The sequence below is a fragment of the Kogia breviceps genome, chromosome 1 (assembly GCF_026419965.1).
Source record: "Kogia breviceps isolate mKogBre1 chromosome 1, mKogBre1 haplotype 1, whole genome shotgun sequence".
Lineage (NCBI taxonomy): Eukaryota > Metazoa > Chordata > Mammalia > Artiodactyla > Physeteridae > Kogia > Kogia breviceps.
The window spans coordinates 165655604-165675312 of NC_081310.1; the positions used below are offsets into that span (position 1 = coordinate 165655604).

The window sequence follows — 19709 nt, forward strand, 5'->3', positions numbered from 1 at the left end:
CTGCCTTGTAGCAAATCACCCCCTGTAGCATCTGCATTTCAGAAAAAAGGTCGCAGGCCAACAGCCCCGAGACAAACCGACCCAATTACCGGGCTGCCTGATGCCAGCCGTGACTGTTTTGAAATAACGCAGGAAGAAGAAGAAGGCAAGACCTTCACTATTTTGATCCTTATCATATATGCCAGACTGCGAGCCCCACATATAAAATCTTTTCCGATTCCCGAAGGAGCTGGGGGCACAGTTCTCCAGCCGCCAGCCTGCTGTGTCTTCCCTTCTGCCTGGCAGAAAAATAAAGCCATCTCTCTCTTCCTCCAAAATCTCTGTCTCCGTATTTCTGTTCGGCCTTGGTGCACCGGGAAGCTGATATTTCGGCAACACCATCATCCATCTGCTCTTGCTCTTAAGGCCAGTTGAAGATGGTCCCTTGCAGTTTCCCAAGTTAGGTCAGTGATGTGAAATTCTCCTGTCCCTGGCCCTACCTCCTTCCCTGTCCCCAGCCGCGCAGAAGGCAGTTTGCTGGTTGTCGTCCCCAGTTCTTCTCCAAGTAGGTTATGTTTACTCCCCAAATCCCTGAGCCAGAAGTGGGGGTGCCTACACTCCCAAACCCTGAGTGTCCACCTTCCCCTGCTGTTTGTAGGCTCTTGTGCTGTGCCTACAGTGGCACCTGGGCTGGGGCGGACACTGCCCTTGTCTAGGTTTCTCTAAATGTCTTACTCAAGTTCCAACCTCCAGCTTGTGAATCAACTGTGTCTCTTTTTTGACTTGTAAGCAAGTATTAAGCTTTGCGGTTGGGGGGAGGTCTGTAATGGGAAACAACTTCTTTTCTTCCCTCCCCTCGACATTGTTGTAAATAACTTTTAACGGCCAAACCCCAGATTTGCACTTTTTTTTTTTTCTAACTGCTGAGACCATTTTCTTCCCCCTGGTCTTACTGTAACATTTGGAAAAGGAATAAATGTCGTCCCTTACAAAAAAAAAAAAAAAAAAAAAAAAAACCAACAAAATAAAACAGACTGTCTGGTTGGACTCGGCGACTATATTCCTATCTGGCTTCTGCTCCGCCCCCTGGTGGTGGCTCTAGACCGAGCAGGAAAACTAATAAAGGAAGGCATTTGCTGAAGCGCGAGGTTGGTGCCTCTGCTTCATTTACATACCCACAATGCACTGTATTCGGGATCTTGCCTACTTTCAAAAGGCTAGATTCTTCTATTTCTTTTGACTCCCGGCCCCGCTGGAAGTCAGGATATTTTCACAGAATTTTCTGAAATAATGGCAGAACTCACTGGTTGTTTGCGGGTAGGTAGTTACCATTGGTGTGTTGGGACTTACAGTTAGCCGAGGAGGGTGTGAGAGGATGTGACGCCATACTCTGGTTTCTCTTCAGAACGCATAAATCTTTCGCCTTTTACTAAAGATTTCCGTGGAGAGAAACAATTCCGAGTTTTTTGTCAATTTTTTGAGGCCTTGTTTTCCCAAGGCTGATAAGCAGGTGTCAAAAGCAGAGTGCTTTGTGCTTCGCTGTGTGTTTCTCTCTACGGGCTAGTATTCCACGCGTTGGAAGGGGTGGCAACGCTGTCTTGACTCGCTTGCAGATCGTTTTTGCGAGGGTGTGTCCGCGTTTGGCTTTCTCCCCAGGGTTTTTTTTCGGGTTTGTTTTGTTTCCACTTTGATAATTGTTTTTGTTGGTGTGCTCGCGATGAAGAGCGTTATGTCCGTGAAGTTTCGGAACCCGCCTAAGCGCTCGTCTGTGGAGGCCGAGTGTCGTGTCGTGTTCCTGTGAGGTTGTCTTCAGGAAGCGGGCCTGGTGTGGACGGTGCTGCTGGTGTTTGTGGAGTCGTGTGGTATTGTGGGGAGAGGGAATTGATCCTGGTTTGAGGAAGGCAGCACCCGTGGGTGGGACGGGGAGGAGAAGAACAAGGCACGGCAGAAGCGGACCCCCTCTCCGCCCGTCCGTCCGTCCGTCCTTCCGTCCGTCCAACCGGCTTCCTTAGCGCGAGCGTCCCCCACAGTGATATGGAACTGAAGTACTCATAGAGCTGGAGAACACACTTTGTTCCTAGGGCTTCGGGTTTATGTTCGCACGTTGCCGACCAGCAGGCATAAACTTGAACTGCTTCTCGTGCCCGGCACGCGGCCTGGCACAGAGCAGTCAGTCGTCCAATAGACGGTTGCTAGCTGTAGACTATCCGCTTAAGCTGGCTTTGGTTAGGTCTTGAATTCAAGTTCAGGCTTGGGTATATATGTGTTTGCAAAGGTTTTTCAAGGCAGTACGTGAGCACCTCCGGCGAGGCCCACCTCTCTGGGACTGTGGTTCTAACTGCTGCACTTGTGTAACTTGGCTTTTTTAAAAACTTCAAAGAAATTGAAGTATAGTTGGTTGATTTTTGTATGCTACATATTTATATATAAACTTGGTGATGAGGTAGTTTAGCCTTAAACGTAGAACTGTTCAAAATAAGAAATCCTAGCAATTCCCTGGCGGCCCAGTGCTTGCGGCTCCACGCTTCCAGTGCAGAGGTCGTGGGTTCTATCCCTCGTTGGGGAACTGAAATGCAGCAGGCCGCGCGGCTCGGCCCCCCAAAAACAAGAGAAGGAAATGCTCAAGATCATCTGTAGTTTCCAGTTTCTAATGTGGATCAAGACAGCAAGTAATTGCTATAAATTTTAACTTTAGAAGTAAGCGTAGGGCTTCCCTGGTGGTGCAGGGGTTAAGAATCCGCCTGCCGCTGCAGGGGACACGGCTTCGAGCGCTGGTCCCGGAAGATCCCACATGCCGCGGAGCAACTAAGGCCAGGCACCACAACTGCTGAGCCTGTACTCTAGAGCCCGCGTGCCACAGCTACTGAGCCTGAGTGCCACAAGCACTGAAGCCCGCGCGCCTAGAGCCCGTGCTCGGCAACAAGAGAAGCCACCGCAGTGAGAAGCCCGCGCACCGCCACGAAGAGCAGCCCCCGCTCCACGCAACTAGAGAAAGCCCGCGCGCAGCAACGAAGACCCGACCCAGCCCCAAATGAATATAATACATAAATTAGACAGACACGAAAAGCTTATACTCCATGACAATCAAAGGCAATATACAAACCTTAACTGGATCCTGAACAAAACCCCCTAACACACCAAGAAAAGGAAGGCAGGAAGAAAGCAGAGGTACACTTTTGGTACCTTTGTGGAAATTGTAATATGTACTCTATTTCACGTGACATTATTGAATTGATAATTGTATTTGTTTTCTTGCTGCTGTAACAAGTTATCACACGCTTGGTGACTTAAAACAACCCAAATGTATTGTCTTACAGTTCTGGAGGTCAGGAGTCTAGAATTAAGGTGTTGACAGGGCTGCATTCCTTTCTAGAGGCTTCAAGGGAGAATCTGTTCCCTTGCCTTCAGAAAGCTGCCTTCATTCCTTGGCCTGTGACCCCTTCCTTGCACTCCAAATCTCTTGCTTCTGTCGTGTCATCTCCTAACTAACTCTGGATCCTCCTGCCGTGTAAAGACCCTCGTAATGACCTGGGGCCCAGCTAGATAATCCAGGAGAGTCCCGCCATCTCAAGATCCCTAATCACACCTGCAAAATCCCTTTTACCATGTGAAGTAACATATCTACAGGTTCCTGGGATTAGGATGTGGATGTATTTGGAGGCTATGACTCACACTACCACAATAATGATATAGTAATTATGTAGGAGAACGGCCTTATTCTTAGTAGACACGTAATGTGAAATATTGAGTAGTGAAATGTCGTGACATCTGAAACTTTCAAATAGCCCAGTAAACAGAGATAGAAAGAAAATGTGTCATAGGTACTCATTCTTTCAACTTTTTGTAGTTTTGAACTTTTGGAAATAAAAAGTTGGGGGAAAGTAAATGTGTAATGATAAATTTCATGTAACGTATGTTTGTTTTGGATATTTGTATTATACTTAAGATTTCATTCTTATTTATTTATTTTGAAGAATATTTATTTAATTGGCTGAGTCAGGTCTTAACTGCGGCACGTATGATCTTTAGCTACGGCATGAGAACGCTTAGTTGCAGCATGCGGGATCTAGGTCCCTGACCAGGGATCGAACCTGGGCCCCCTGCATTGGGAGCGTGGAGTCTTAGCCACTGGACCACCAGGGAAGTCCCTTCAGATTTCATTTTTTAAAAGTTCCATTGTTATTAAACTATTATCATCTCAGACCAGTGGTTTAGAGATTTTTGGATTTTCCAGTTAGTAAAATTTCCAAAAAATTTCTGGGGTAGTGATGTTTTAAGTCATGATTCTACAAAAAGGCCATTCCAAGACTAAAAACAGTAAGAGTGACTTGACACCGAAGGACAGGACACGTCTTTAAAACAGGAAATGCATTTAGCTTTATGGGAAACATACCGGTATTTCGTTAACTTTTCTCTCCTCCCTCCGCCCAAATAGAGGAAAGCTGAGGCTCAAAATCCCAGTTTGGGGTAAGTTAGGCTGCCTTTGACCAACAAGATCAGGGCCGGTGATGCCCTCTTGTGGCACCCTGGAGAATTACTGCCATCTGACTTCATGTCCTCTGACTTTGAGGGACAGTTCCCTCACAGTGACTCGGTCATTCATTCATATGTGCCAGGCATTGTTCTCAGCATTTGGGATATATCGGTAATGAAAACAAATATCCCTGCCCTGCTGGAGCTTACATTCAGGTGGGGAGACAGACAATAAATAAATAACACATAAATAAGTGCTATGGAAAAAACAGCAGTGGCAGAGGGGTCGGGGGTCAGAGTATAGGGGTTGGCAGTGTGGGATGCGACTTAAAAAAGGGTAACCCTCCCTGAGAAGATAACTTTGATTTAAAAAAAATTGTTTATTTTTTTGGTTGCACCGGGTCTTAGTTGCGGCAGGCGGGCTCCTTAGTTGTGGCTCGCCAGGTCCCTAGTTGTGGCATGCACGTGGGATCTAGTTCCCTGACCAGGGATCGAACCCTGGCCCCCTGTATTGGGAGCACGGAGTCTTGTCCACTGCACCACCAGTGCAGTCCTGAGAAGATACCTTTTGTGTAAAGAGTTGAAAGGAGGTCAAGGTGTTAGCCACGCAGACACCTGGGGTGAGAGTTCTAGGAAAAGAACCTCTCTCAAGTGCTCAGCAGAAAAGTCTGCACAAAAGCCCTAAAGCAGGAGCTTGTTTTGTCAACTTCAAGGACCACACAGCCAGTGTGTCTGGAGCCCAGTGAAGAAGAGAGAGAGAAGTAGGAGAGAGTTCGGAAGTCATGGGAGACTAGATCACCCTGGAGTCCATAACAGTCAGGGCTTGGGCTTTACTCGGTGAAATGGAGAGCCCTGCAAGGTTCTGAGCAGAGTGACAGAATGTGAAGTTTACAAGGACCGCTCTGGCTGCTGTGTTGACAAAGAGAATGGGGCAGAAAGCAGAGTCACCTAGAGGAGAGATGATGGTGGCTTGGACCCGAGTATTAGCAATGGAGGTAGTGAGACATAGTTGGATTCTGGATTTATTTGGAAGGTAGAGTCAACAGACAGAATGGATCCAGAGGTTAAAGAGAGATATCAGGGAGAACACCACGATTTTGTTCTGAGTGGCAGGAAGGATGAGTTGCCATCAGTTGAGTTGGGGAAGATGGCACAGGACTGGGAGTTCAGTTTTGGACACTGATGAAATACAAATCCATATTCTAAAGCAAGTCAAGGAAAATTTGAACATAAAAAATTTCCTCTGCCCTTTGGCCTCCTCTCCTCCCTCTACTGTGCATTGCGTATCTGCATCATGCATCGACCAACCTCCCCATCCGCAGAAATACCCGCGCAACTGTGAAGAGCAACATTCTCCTCTAGTACCAACGGGATAACTCCTTAGGAGATAATCTTCCTTCTTGATCTTGTAAGGGGCCATGATGACCCGTGACCCATTACTTGCTTTGTCGGAGTCGATCTGGATCGTGTGAACGTCACCGTGTACGTCACTTAACGTACAAAGCCCTGGATAACTGTGCTTTGACCTCTCACAGGCAGAACAGTTCTTGGAGGAGCTTTCTGAGAGGCTGTTCCCGGCTTATACGTCGCAATTTGGCTCGAATAAAATTTTCCATTGCTTTCTTAGATCGACTGATTAAATTTTTCGTGGACAACACAATGAGGTAGAAATGTTTAGCTGGAACTAGAAATGTGGGAGTCGTTGCACAGAAGTGGTATTTAAAGCAATGGAATCACCAGGGTGTAAACGTAGGGAAGAGGCTCCAGGTCAGAGTCCTGCCTCACTCCACCTTGAAGGAAGCTGGGTTGAAGAGGAGGAATCAGCGGAAGAGAATGAAAGGAAGCCACCGGAGAGGCAGGAGGAAAACCAGGTGGGTGTGGTGTCCTGGAGGGGAGAGCGCAGGGGCCAGCAGGGAGCTGAGGTAAGGCCCGCTCCTCAGGCTGTGCCCTTGAATCTTCTACGACGTTGGTGGTCCTTCCCCTCAGACCAGCGTTTTTCCTTGGTGAGCAGAGGCACCCCGACCCATCATCATAACTCTCACTAGATCTCCCTCTGCCCTCCACACACGGACACCAGATAGATAGCGAGACTGTTTGTTTATTGAACCCTTCCCAGCCAGCTCTCCTTTTCCCCTTCTGGCGGGCAGAACCCCAGCCTCCCACCAAGGGCCAAGAGGAGTCAACCGGAGCTTGGCCCCGGCTCCTTCCTTCTGCCAGGCTTCCCTGCCACACAGCCTTGGCCTCCTGGCTTGCCTTGGAGGCTCTGTTACTCCTTTTCTTCCACAGCCTCCTTCTGGAAGTGTGTGATGTAGGCCACCTGACCCTGATTACAGTGTCCAAAGTAAGAGCTCATGGTGCTGTCGGAGAGGCCACTGAGATACAGCTCTGGGGACAGGGAGATGAGCCTGAGTCTGGGTGCCACCGCACCTCTGCTCCAGGCCCCCTCACACCCCACTCACCTTTGGTGACATTGACTTTGTTGGCCGCCAAGATGTCCGCCTGAATGCTATCTATTTTCCCGTACAAGTCCTCGGCGTTGCTCTGAGGACAGGAGCAAGGGGAACTGGGCTGGATGCCAGGGCAGGCAGCCTGGACTTGGAGTTGGGCGTGGGCAGATGGAGGTTGCAGGCTGCGGTCAGGCTCTAGGCCTGACTGGAAGGGCAGGAAAGGGGACCTTGGAAGGGTGCCAGGTGGAGAAGCCCAAGCCAGGGCAGTCCCTCCCGCCGCCGGCCCCGAGGCCGATCTGTGTGTGGGGTGTACAAGGGGAGGGGTCGTGCGCTGGGGTGCACACGGGGGGACTGTGCTGTCCCGCGGGGCGCGGCGGGGTGGGAGCACTTACACGGAAGAGCTTGTAGAGTTCCTCCCCCATGGCCCTGCGCACGTGCTCCTCCACCGCTGGGAATAACTGCACAAAGTACTGCGTGGGCGGGCGAGGGGGCGTGACTGCCGTGCCCACGCGCTGGGCCCGCCGCGCGGCCACGCCTCCCGCCGCCCGGCCGCCCGGCGCACCTCTAGCGTGAGGCTGGCCTGCCGCTGGCTGTTGCTGTGGTCCATGTTGCCCATGGCGGCCATGAGGCTGTGCACCACGCGCAGGGGCAGCATCTCCTCGGCCAGGCTCGTGTTGCCTCGCGCCAGGATCCTGGGCGGGGGGTGGCGTGGGGGTGGGGGTGGGATTCGGGCTGCGGCGGCCCCGTGGGACCCTCCGGCGGCCGGAGCGCTCTTGGGGGCCCGCGGGCAGCGCCGGGCCTGGCTTGCCGCATCCGCCCACCACCTGCCGCCCGCTTACCCGATGGCCTTGGCGGCCGCGGCCTGCTGCAAGAACAACGGCAGGTGGGCGGCGAGCTGCAGAACCGAAGAGTCTGGAGGAGGGAGCGGCCGTGAGGCTGGAGGACCCCTCCCCCTCGTCTTCCACCCTGCCCTGTCGGGGTCCACCACCCCGATCCCAGCGGGTCCCTACCGCTGACGATCTGGGACTGCTGTTTGCTGGTCTCCTTGAAGGACGGTATCAGCAGCGCCACGAGGCCCTTGAGCAGCGCCGGGCACACGTCGTAGTTGACCAGGTCCTTGATCAGCTCGATGGCTGGGGAAGGCAGGGGTGCTGGAGAGGCACGCCGCTCCACTCCCCGCCCTCGCCCTCGCCCTCGCCGGGAAGCAGCACCCCCTGCCCCCCGAACTCTTTATCGACCTTTCTTAGCACCTCTTACTGGCCAGCACTGTGCCAGGCGTGGGGGGAGCTGGGCCGGCGACCCCTCAGTCCTGCCCTTCTGGAGCTCGTGGTTCAAGGGGAGAGGGAGGAGGAGGCCGAGGCGCCCTGGGACTCACAGAACCAGCCAGAGCCGGAGGAAGAAGGGTTGGAGGCTCAGAGGCTGAAAAGAGCTGGAGGCCCCACAGAGGTAGGGCCGCCAAAGGGCTTTGAGGAATCTAGAAGGTTTGGTGGAGGAGGGAAGGACCGGGGGTCTTCAAAGGGAGACCGGATGGGGAAAGACAAGGGGTGAGAGGGAGACAGAGCAAGTGGGTGGGGATGTGGAGCAGAAAATGAGAAAGGAGGCAAGGTAGACAGCAGTTGAGAGAAGCTTCCCTTTCTGACGAACCCTTATTGAGGCCTTGTTTGCCTAGGCTCTGTGCTGAGGGCTCTCCGTTCAGCGTCCCAGTGACGCTCCCTGTGACCAACGAGCTTCATTTTGCAATAGCACGATGACTTATCCCTATGGGACATTTGAGGGAATGAGGCACAGGGAGGTAAAGCACTTGCCTAAGGTACCAGAGCTAGGTAGTGGTGGAGGCAAAAGGAGGGAAAGATTCGGTTAGGAAGGAGGAGGGGACTAGAATTTAAAGAGGGCATTTTCTGTAGCTGCTTCGCAGTCATTCATTCCATCCGGCATCGACTCAGCCTTTTGGCAAGTCTGCATAGGACGCCTCTTGTGCCCGGCGAACAGTTTGGTGACAAGTGCTATAAAAGGGGTCAGTGGGCTGTGGGAAAGCCTGGGAAGATGGCAGAGGACTGACTATTTCTGTAAAGGGAAAAGAACCCCAGACAGGCAGAGCTGGAAGGGGGCAGGCAGGTAATGTGGTGTGATAGGACAGCGGGTAAACACAAGTGCTTGCTGCATGGAAGACAGGGCTCAGAAATGAGCTGTCCCCCCAGCTGCAGAGTCAAGTGCTGCTGGCCTCTCCACTTACTTCGAGGGCAAAGTTGTTTCCCTGACTAGCTCATCTGCATACCGGAAGGCAGTGTCGACTACGTGAGAAATATTAACAGTATTATCTGTTTGAAAAACAAAAATTGATGTTTTATTTTCTTTTTAAAAACATTTAAAAAATCTATTTATTTATTTATGGCTGCGTTGGGTCTTTGTTACTGTGCACGGGCCTTCCCCAGTTGTGGCGAGCAGGGGGGCTACTCTTTGTTGCGCTGCGCGGGCCTCTCCTTGCGGTGGCTTCTCTTGTTGTGGCGCACCGGCTCTAGGCGCGGGGGCTTCAGTAGTTGTGGCACTCGGGCTCAGTAGTTGTGGCGCACGGGCTTAGTTGCTCGGCGACATGTGGGGTCTTCCCGGATCAGCGCTCGCGCCCGTGTCCCCTGCGTTGGCAGGTGGATTCTTAGCCACTACGCCACCAGGGAAGTCCCACCTTTTATTTTCTTGTCAGGAGCTTTTACCCAGTAAGAACATGTTTAGGGGGTAATTCTCCACAGTGGAAGAAAGGCTTTTGTTGGCAGGTACAAAGGCACCGCCCACGTTGGGGGACCAACGAGTATATGGGAGGATGGGCATGCATGGTGCACACATACACATTTCTCCCCAGTTTAATGACATCTTTTGTGTGTTGTAAAGACTTTCGTGGAGGGAAACACTAGAGAATTGGTAGTGGAATCTTCTGAGGTTTTACTCGAATAAGGGTAAGTATGTGGATTTTCAAAGACAAATGGCTGATGGGTAGAAATATAAAGAGGTTCCTAGTTAAGAAATAGAAGATAACAGCCAACTTGTTGTTTTAGAAAGCAGTTCCAAATTTACGTTGTAGGTTGGGAACTGGGTTCTCTGATTCGCTGCCCCCAGCTGTAAGTGAGGCTCTAGAGAAGTTATATAGCAACCTCACTCGTGAACATAGATGCAAAAATTCTACACAAAATATTAGCAAATTGAGTCTAGCAGTATGTAAAAGGAATAAGGTGCCATCTAGGAATGCACATATATCATCTTAATAGAAAGAAAGTTTGAAAAAATGGAATCTCAGTGGGGTAAGAGCTATCTACAAAAAACTATAGCAAAGGTCATACCTAATAGATGAAACATTGGAAACTTTCCCTCTTAGATGAGAAGGCAACCTCCCACACATTCCTCTCCACAAAATCTTTAGTAAAAGGTAAAAGACAAGCGATCTGGGACTTCCCTGGTGGCACAGTGGTTAGGAATCCGCCTGCCAATGCAGGGGACACGGGTTCGAGCCCTGGCCTGGGAAGATCTCACACGTTGCGGAGCAACTAAGCCCGTGCGCCACAGCTGCTGAGCCTGCGTGCCTCAACTACTGAGCCAGCACTCCACAAGAAGAGAAGCCACTGCAACGAGAAGCCCACGCACCACAACGGAGACCCCACGGCAGCTGAAAAAAAAAAAAAAACAAAAAAAGACAAGTGATGTGAAGAGAGGCCAGAGTACACTTAGCTACATTTGCCACTCTCTCCTTAACTGATTGTCACTCTCCAAGGCTGGTGTCTATTCCTGTGCTATGGGCACTCCTCCAGGAGAATCTGTGACAGGGATTTTTGGAAAAGATGTACTATCTTTTTCTAATGTCTGGAAGAGTTTAAGACTAGAATTTTTTCTTGAATGTTTGATAGAATTCTCTGAAGCTTCTGATCTTACGGAAAACATTAATCACTGATTCATTTTCTTTAATGGTTAGAGGACAGTCTGGGTTTTCTACTTCTCGAGTATGTCTTGGTAAATTATGTTTTCTCACTGTTTTCATCTAAATTTTCAAACAGATTGCAAGAAGTTTTCAGTATGTCATTTAAAAAATCATTTTAATGAAAGTACCATCTATAATGATGTCTCCTTTTATAGTCTTCATATTGATTATATGGGTTTTCTCTTTTTGCATCAGTTCCCTTTGCCCCCAAGTCCCATGGAAGTAACACAGATGAATGCCTGGTTATGCAATGGATTTTATTACAAAGAGGGACCCTGATTTCAGAGAACCTGAATGTTATATAGCAGTCAGTAAGTATGCCTGCCCTTTCCTCTAAAGGGGACACTATCTTTCTTTTCCTTTCTTTTTTTAAATGTATGGACTTTATCATTTATTTATTTATTCACTTACTTACTTATTTATGGCTGCATTGGGTCTTTGTTGCTGCACGCGGGGTTTCTCTAGTTACGGCGAGCAAGGTCTACTCTTCGTTGCGGTGCGCGGGCTTCTCATCGTGGTGGCTTCTCTTGTTGCGGAGCACGGGCTCTAGGCGCGCGGGCTTCAGTAGTTGTGGCTCACAGGCTTTACAGCACAGGCTCAGCAGTTGTGGCACACAGGTTTAGTTGCTCCGTGGTGTGTGGGATCTTCCCGGACCGGGGATCAAACTTGAGTCCCCTGCATTGGCAGGCAGATTCTTAAGCACTGCGCCACCAGGGAAGTCCCGAAACTATCTTTATTTTCCAAAGCTGTTTGCTAAACAAACATCCTTGAAAAGATAGTCTGGAACAAAGAACAGTAAGTATTTCATTTACAAGGTATGCAGAAACGTGAAAGACCTGTAGAGAATTGTCTCCTAGGATTATTTTTCATTTGCTAGAAGTAATCCTTTAGCAGACACAGTGGCTCTGTTCCTGAATTTAGGGGGAAAGCCTTCAGTCTTTCGTTATTAAGTATAATGTTAGCTGTAGATTTTCTTTTTTTGTAGATGCTTTTTATCAAGATGGGGAAGTTGTTCTCTCACTCTTTCCGTTTTTCTCCCCCCCCACCACCCAAGGCGTGCCGCATGGCTTGTGGGATCGTAGTTCCCCAACCAGGAATTGAACCCGGGCCCTTGGCAGTGAAAGTGTGGAGTCCCAACCACTGAAGCGCCAGCGAATTCCTGGGGAAGCTCTTCTCTAGTCCTATTTTTCTGAGAATTTTACATTACGAATGAGTTGTGAATTTTGTCACATGCATTTTCTGCAATGATTGATATACAATAATGTGATTTTCCTTCTTTAGTCTGTTAATTTGGTAGATAAAACTGGTTGACTTTGGGGTATTGAACCAGCTTTGCATTCCTGGAATGAACCCCAGTTGGTGTCAGCCTGTTCTTCCCAATCACAGAATCAAAGAGTTACTCTCCCACGAGGAAGATCCTCAAGGATGTCTGGTGCCACCCCTTCCAGTGCTTGGTACTCTGGGGACAGGCCTCTGGGACAGCCCCTTTCCTCTGTGGGCCAAGCTGCTTCAGAAACAGCTGGCCACTGCTTCGGCACTTTCTCTTTCATCCAGGTGTCCTGGGGTAGCCCTCATAATCCCAACTACACCCTACCCCAACCTCTTATTGCTCAGATATGGTTCTAATTTGGAATCACAGAGCCAGCAACCCTGTGGAGGGAAAGGGACCAGGACACTGAGCCTCCCCGTCTTCACCCAAACGCTCTCCCACCTGGATAAAAATGCAGCCTGGGATGCCTCTGGCCACTTGGCAGCTATAGCCTGGTGCCTGCAATCCACAAGTCTTTCTCACCTGTTCTTTTATTGTTTGGTTGTGAAACCTTTTCTTCCCTTTTCTTGAATTAGTGCTGCTTGGTTTTGGGGTCTGAGTGGTTGGCTCCTCCTCATATCTGACTATAGCGGCCTGGTCAGCTGCAGCGCAGCTCTCAGTAGTCGCTGGGCTCTTCCCAGGCACAAGCTGGTGGCACCTTAGTGCCAGGATGCCCTGGAAAAAATGCCAACCTGTGCCTCAGATAGCTTTTCCTGCAGCAAGAAGTGGCTAGGTGAACATTCAGGGTAAAAATGAATGGATGAGGATATTTTAATGAAATTTCCCTGACCACCAATGGCATTCTCTGCCCACGTGGGACCAAGCTCTCCAGGAGACAACTACCTGGTTCTGCCTCTTCACTTTGCACTAAATGCTTGAGCCTTCACTGACTATGTATCTGCTTCTTGATTATGTATGGGGATCCTTGGCAAAATGAAGATTTATTCACTGAATCACTTTTTTTTTTTTTTTTTTTTTTTTTTCTGTCCGGGCCACTCGGCTTGTGGGATCTTAGTTCCCCGACCAGGGATCGAACCTGGGCTGCGGCAGTGAAAGCACCGAGTCCTAACTGCTGGACCGCCAGGGAATTCCCCGCTGAATCACTCATGCATTTACTTTTATTTTTGGCTGCGTTGGGTCTTTGTTGCTGTGCACGGGCTTTTCTCTGGTTGCGGTGAGCGGGGGCTACTCTTCGTTGAAGTGCGCGGGCTTCTCACTGGGTGGCTTCTCTTGTTGCAGAGCACGGGCTGTAGGCGCACGGGCTTCAGGAGTTGTGGCACTCGGGCTCAGTAGTTGTGGCACATGGGCTGAGTCGCTCCTTGGCATGTGGGATCTTCCCGGGCCAGGGCTCGAACCCGTGTCCCCTGCATTGGCAGGTGGATTCTTTCTTTCTTTCTTTCTTTCTTTATTTTGTGATATGCGGGCCTCTCACTGTTGTGGCCTCTCCCGTTGCGAAGCACAGGCTCCAGACGCGCAGGCTCAGCGGCCATGGCTCACGGGCCCACCCGCTCCACGGCACGTGGGATCTTCCCGGACTGGGGCACGAACCCGTGTCCCCTGCATCGGCAGGCGGACTCCCAACCACTGCGCCACCAGGGAAGCCCTGGCAGGTGGATTCTTAACCACTGTGCCACCAGGGACATCCCGAACCTATGACTCTTTAACACTATGTGAATTACATCCTCCACTGCCTTGTAGCAAATCACCCCCTGTAGCATCTGCATTTCAGAAAAAAGGTCGCAGGCCAACAGCCCCGAGACAAACCGACCCAATTACCGGGCTGCCTGATGCCAGCCGTGACTGTTTTGAAATAACGCAGGAAGAAGAAGAAGGCAAGACCTTCACTATTTTGATCCTTATCATATATGCCAGACTGCGAGCCCCACATATAAAATCTTTTCCGATTCCCGAAGGAGCTGGGGGCAGAGTTCTCCAGGCGCCAGCCTGCTGTGTCTTCCCTTCTGCCTGGCAGAAAAATAAAGCCATCTCTCTCTTCCTCCAAAATCTCTGTCTCCGTATTTCTGTTCGGCCTTGGTGCACCGGGAAGCTGATATTTCGGCAACACCATCATCCATCTGCTCTTGCTCTTAAGGCCAGTTGAAGATGGTCCCTTGCAGTTTCCCAAGTTAGGTCAGTGATGTGAAATTCTCCTGCCCCTGGCCCTACCTCCTTCCCCGTCCCCAGCCGCGCAGAAGGCAGTTTGCTGGTTGTCGTCCCCAGTTCTTCTCCAAGTAGGTTATGTTTACTCCCCAAATCCCTGAGCCAGAGGTGGGGGTGCCTACACTCCCAAACTCTGAGTGTCCACCTTCCCCTGCTGTTTGTAGGCTCTTGTGCTGTGCCTACAGTGGCACCTGGGCTGGGGCGGACACTGCCCTTGTCTAGGTTTCTCTAAATGTCTTACTCAAGTTCCAACCTCCAGCTTGTGAATCAACTGTGTCTCTTTTTTGACTTGTAAGCAAGTATTAAGCTTTGCGGTTGGGGGGAGGTCTGTAATGGGAAACAACTTCTTTTCTTCCCTCCCCTCGACATTGTTGTAAATAACTTTTAACGGCCAAACCAAGATTTGCACTTTTTTTTTTTTTTCTAACTGCTGAGACCATTTTCTTCCCCCTGGTCTTACTGTAACATTTGGAAAAGGAATAAATGTCGTCCCTTAAAAAAAAAAAAAAAAAAAAAAAAAACCAACAAAATAAAACAGACTGTCTGGTTGGACTCGGCGACTATATTCCTATCTGGCTTCTGCTCCGCCCCCTGGTGGTGGCTCTAGACCGAGCAGGAAAACTAATAAAGGAAGGCATTTGCTGAAGCGCGAGGTTGGTGACTCTGCTTCATTTACATACCCACAATGCACTGTATTCGGGATCTTGCCTACTTTCAAAAGGCTAGATTCTTCTATTTCTTTTGACTCCCGGCCCCGCTGGAAGTCAGGATATTTTCACAGAATTTTCTGAAATAATGGCAGAACTCACTGGTTGTTTGCGGGTAGGTAGTTACCATTGGTGTGTTGGGACTTACAGTTAGCCGAGGAGGGTGTGAGAGGGTGTGACGCCATACTCTGGTTTCTCTTCAAAACGCATAAATCTTTCGCCTTTTACTAAAGATTTCCGTGGAGAGAAACAATTCTGAGTTTCTCGTCAATTTTTTGAGGCTTTGTTTTCCCAAGGCTGATAAGCAGGTGTCAAAAGCAGAGTGTTTTGTGCTTCGAAGGGGTAGTGTTCTACGCGTTGGAAAGGATGGCAACGCTGTCTTGAGTCTCTTGCAGGTCGTTTTTGCGACGGTTTGTCCGGGTTTGGCCTTCTCCACAGGGTTTTTTTCGGGTTTGTTTTGTTTCCACCTTGATAGTTGTTTTTGTTGGTGTGCTCGCGATGAGGAGCATTACGTCCGTGAAGTTTCGGAACCCGCCTCAGCGCTCGTCTGTGGAGGCCGAGTGTCGTGTCGTGTTCCTGTGAGGTTGTCTTCAGGAAGCGGGCCTGGTGTGGACGGTGCAGCTGGTGTTCGTGGAGTCGTGTGGTATTGTGGGGAGAGGGAATTGATCCTGGTTTGAGGAAGGCAGCACCCGTGGGTGGGACGGGGAGGAGAAGAACAAGGCACGGCAGAAGCGGACCCCCTCTCCGCCCGTCCGTCCGTCCGTCCTTCCGTCCATCCAACCGGCTTCCTTAGCGCGAGCGTCCCCCACAGTGATATGGAATTGAAGTACTCATAGAGCTGGAGAACACACTTTGTTCCTAGGGCTTCGGGTTTATGTTCGCACGTTGGCGACTAGCAGGCATAAACTTGAACTGCTTCTTGTGCCCGGCACGCGGCCTGGCACAGAGCAATCAGTCGTCCAATAGACAGACGGTTGCTAGCTGTAGACTATCCGCTTAAGCTGGCTTTGGTTAGGTCTTGAATTCAAGTTCAGGCTTGGGTATATATGTGTTTGCAAAGGTTTTTCAAGGCAGTACGTGAGCACCTCCGGCGAGGCCCACCTCTCTGGGACTGTGGTTCTAACTGCTGCACTTGTGTAACTTGGCTTTTTTAAAAACTTCAATGAAATTGAAGTATAGTTGGTTGATTTTTGTATGCTACGTATTTATATATAAACTTGGTGATGAGGTAGTTTAGCCTTAAACGTAGAACTGTTCAAAATAAGAAATCCTAGCAATTCCCTGGCGGCCCAGTGCTTGCGGCTCCACGCTTCCAGTGCCGAGGTCGTGGGTTCTGTCCCTCTTTGGGGAACTGAAACGCAGCAGGCCGCGCGGCGCGGCCCCCCAAAAACAAGAGAAGGAAATGCTCAAGATCATCTGTAGTTTCCAGTTTCTAATGTGGATCAAGACAGCAAGTAATTGCTATAAATTTTAACTTTAGAAGTAAGCGTAGGGCTTCCCTGGTGGTGCAGGGGTTAAGAATCCGCCTGCCGCTGCAGGGGACACGGCTTCGAGCGCTGGTCCCGGAAGATCCCACATGCCGCGGAGCAACTAAGGCCAGGCACCACAACTGCTGAGCCTGTACTCTAGAGCCCGCGTGCCACAACTACTGAGCCTGAGTGCCACAAGCACTGAAGCCCGCGCGCCTAGAGCCCGTACTCGGCAACAAGAGAAGCCACCGCAGTGAGAAGCCCGCGCACCGCCACGAAGAGCAGCCCCTGCTCCACGCAACTAGAGAAAGCCCGCGCGCAGTAGCCGACACAGCCCCAAATGAATACAATACATAAATTAGACAGACACAAAAAGCTTATACTACATGACAATCAAATGCAATATACAAACCTTAACTGGATCCTGAACAAAACCCCCTAACACACCAAGAAAAGGAAGGCAGGAAGAAAGCAGAGGTACACTTTTGGTACCTTTGTGGAAATTGTAATATGTACTCTATTTCACGTGACATTATTGAATTGATAATTGTATTTGTTTCCTTGCTGCTGTAACAAGTTATCACACGCTTAGTGACTTAAAACAACCCAAATGTATTGTCTTACAGTTCTGGAGTCAGGAGTCTAGAATTAAGGTGTTGACAGGGCTGCCTTCCTTTCTAGAGGCTTCAAGGGAGAATCTGTTCCCTTGCCTTCAGAAAGCTGCCTTCATTCCTTGGCCTGTGACCCCTTCCTTGCACTCCAAATCTCTTGCTTCTGCCGTGTCATCTCCTAACTAACTCTGGATCCTCCTGCCGTGTAAAGACCCTCGTAATTACCTGGGGCCCAGCTAGATAATCCAGGAGAGTCCCGCCATCTCAAGATCCCTAATCACACCTGCAAAATCCCTTTTACCATGTGAAGTAACATATCTACAGGTTCCTGGGATTAGGATGTGGATGTATTTGGAGGCTATGACTCACACTACCACAATAATGATATAGTAATTATGTAGGAGAACGGCCTTATTCTTAGTAGACACGTAATGTGAAATATTGAATAGTGAAATGTCATGACATCTGAAACTTTCAAATAGCCCAGTAAACAGAGAGAGAAAGAAAATGTGTCATAGGTACTCATTCTTTCAACTTTTTGTAGTTTTGAACTTTTGGAAATAAAAAGTTGGGGGAAAGTAAATGTGTAGTGATAAATTTCATGTAACATATGTTTGTTTGGGATATTTGTATTATACTTAAGATTTCATTCTTTATTTATTTTGAAGAATATTTATTTAATTGGCTGAGTCAGGTCTTAACTGTGGCACGCATGATCTTTAGCTATGGCATGAGAACGCCTAGTTGCAGCATGCGGGATCTAGGTCCCTGACCAGGGATCGAACCTGGGCCCCGTGCATTGGGAGCGTGGAGTCTTAGCCACTGGACCACCAGGGAAGTCCCTTCAGATTTCATTTTTTAAAAGTTCCATTGTTATTAAACTATTATCATCTCAGACCAGTGGTTTAGAGATTTTTGGATTTTCCAGTTAGTAAAATTTCCAAAAAATTTCTGGGGTAGTGATGTTTTAAGTCATGATTCTACAAAAAGGCCATTCCAAGACTAAAAACAGTAAGAGTGACTTGACACCGAAGGACAGGACACGTCTTTAAAACAGGAAATGCATTTAGCTTTATGGGAAACATACCGGTATTTCGTTAACTTTTCTCTCCTCCCTCCGCCCAAATAGAGGAAAGCTGAGGCTCAAAATCCCAGTTTGGGGTAAGTTAGGCTGCCTTTGACCAACAAGATCAGGGCCGGTGATGCCCTCTTGTGGCACCCTGGAGAATTACTGCCATCTGACTTCATGTCCTCTGACTTTGAGGGACAGTTCCCTCACAGTGACTCGGTCATTCATTCATATGTGCCAGGCATTGTTCTCAGCATTTGGGATATATCGGTAATGAAAACAAATATCCCTGCCCTGCTGGAGCTTACATTCAGGTGGGGAGACAGACAATAAATAAATAACACATAAATAAGTGCTATGGAAAAAACAGCAGTGGCAGAGGGGTCGGGGGTCAGAGTATAGGGGTTGGCAGTGTGGGATGCGACTTAAAAAAGGGTAACCCTCCCTGAGAAGATAACTTTGATTTAAAAAAAATTGTTTATTTTTTTGGTTGCACCGGGTCTTAGTTGCGGCAGGCGGGCTCCTTAGTTGTGGCTCGCCAGGTCCCTAGTTGTGGCATGCACGTGGGATCTAGTTCCCTGACCAGGGATCGAACCCTGGCCCCCTGTATTGGGAGCACGGAGTCTTGTCCACTGCACCACCAGTGCAGTCCTGAGAAGATACCTTTTGTGTAAAGAGTTGAAAGGAGGTCAAGGTGTTAGCCACGCAGACACCTGGGGTGAGAGTTCTAGGAAAAGAACCTCTCTCAAGTGCTCAGCAGAAAAGTCTGCACAAAAGCCCTAAAGCAGGAGCTTGTTTTGTCAACTTCAAGGACCACACAGCCAGTGTGTCTGGAGCCCAGTGAAGAAGAGAGAGAGAAGTAGGAGAGAGTTCGGAAGTCATGGGAGACTAGATCACCCTGGAGTCCATAACAGTCAGGGCTTGGGCTTTACTCGGTGAAATGGAGAGCCCTGCAAGGTTCTGAGCAGAGTGACAGAATGTGAAGTTTACAAGGACCGCTCTGGCTGCTGTGTTGACAAAGAGAATGGGGCAGAAAGCAGAGTCACCTAGAGGAGAGATGATGGTGGCTTGGACCCGAGTATTAGCAATGGAGGTAGTGAGACATAGTTGGATTCTGGATTTATTTGGAAGGTAGAGTCAACAGACAGAATGGATCCAGAGGTTAAAGAGAGATATCAGGGAGAACACCACGATTTTGTTCTGAGTGGCAGGAAGGATGAGTTGCCATCAGTTGAGTTGGGGAAGATGGCACAGGACTGGGAGTTCAGTTTTGGACACTGATGAAATACAAATCCATATTCTAAAGCAAGTCAAGGAAAATTTGAACATAAAAAATTTCCTCTGCCCTTTGGCCTCCTCTCCTCCCTCTACTGTGCATTGCGTATCTGCATCATGCATCGACCAACCTCCCCATCCGCAGAAATACCCGCGCAACTGTGAAGAGCAACATTCTCCTCTAGTACCAACGGGATAACTCCTTAGGAGATAATCTTCCTTCTTGATCTTGTAAGGGGCCATGATGAC

The 19709-nt window shown here is 49.3% G+C and overlaps 3 protein-coding genes and 2 non-coding genes across 5 annotated transcripts in view; 2 read left to right on the forward strand and 3 right to left on the reverse strand.

Annotated features, from left to right (window-relative positions):
- Positions 1-5872, reverse strand: part of LOC131765931 (armadillo-like helical domain containing protein 1) — a 39718-nt gene extending 33846 nt beyond the window's left edge. The window contains exon 1 of the mRNA XM_067020513.1: positions 5818-5872. Coding sequence (XP_066876614.1) covers positions 5818-5872 — 55 coding nt within the window. The remainder of the gene's footprint in view (positions 1-5817) is intronic.
- Positions 1-19709, reverse strand: part of RPS8 (ribosomal protein S8) — a 396253-nt gene that overhangs the window by 128824 nt on the left and 247720 nt on the right. The gene's annotated exons all lie outside the window — the stretch shown is intronic.
- LOC131747344 (U5 spliceosomal RNA) lies at positions 1365-1480 on the forward strand. The gene has a single exon (XR_009332870.1). It is a non-coding gene; the product is annotated as a U5 spliceosomal RNA (small nuclear RNA).
- The window catches only part of LOC131766020 (uncharacterized), a 41264-nt gene continuing 29289 nt past the window's right edge, over positions 7735-19709 (reverse strand). The window contains exons 16-17 of the mRNA XM_067020519.1: positions 7910-8032; positions 7735-7811 (exon numbers count right to left, since the gene is read on the reverse strand). Of these exons, the coding sequence (XP_066876620.1) occupies positions 7735-7811; positions 7910-8032 (200 nt within the window). The remainder of the gene's footprint in view (positions 7812-7909; positions 8033-19709) is intronic.
- Positions 15220-15335, forward strand: LOC131747395 (U5 spliceosomal RNA). Its single transcript, XR_009332893.1, has one exon. It is a non-coding gene; the product is annotated as a U5 spliceosomal RNA (small nuclear RNA).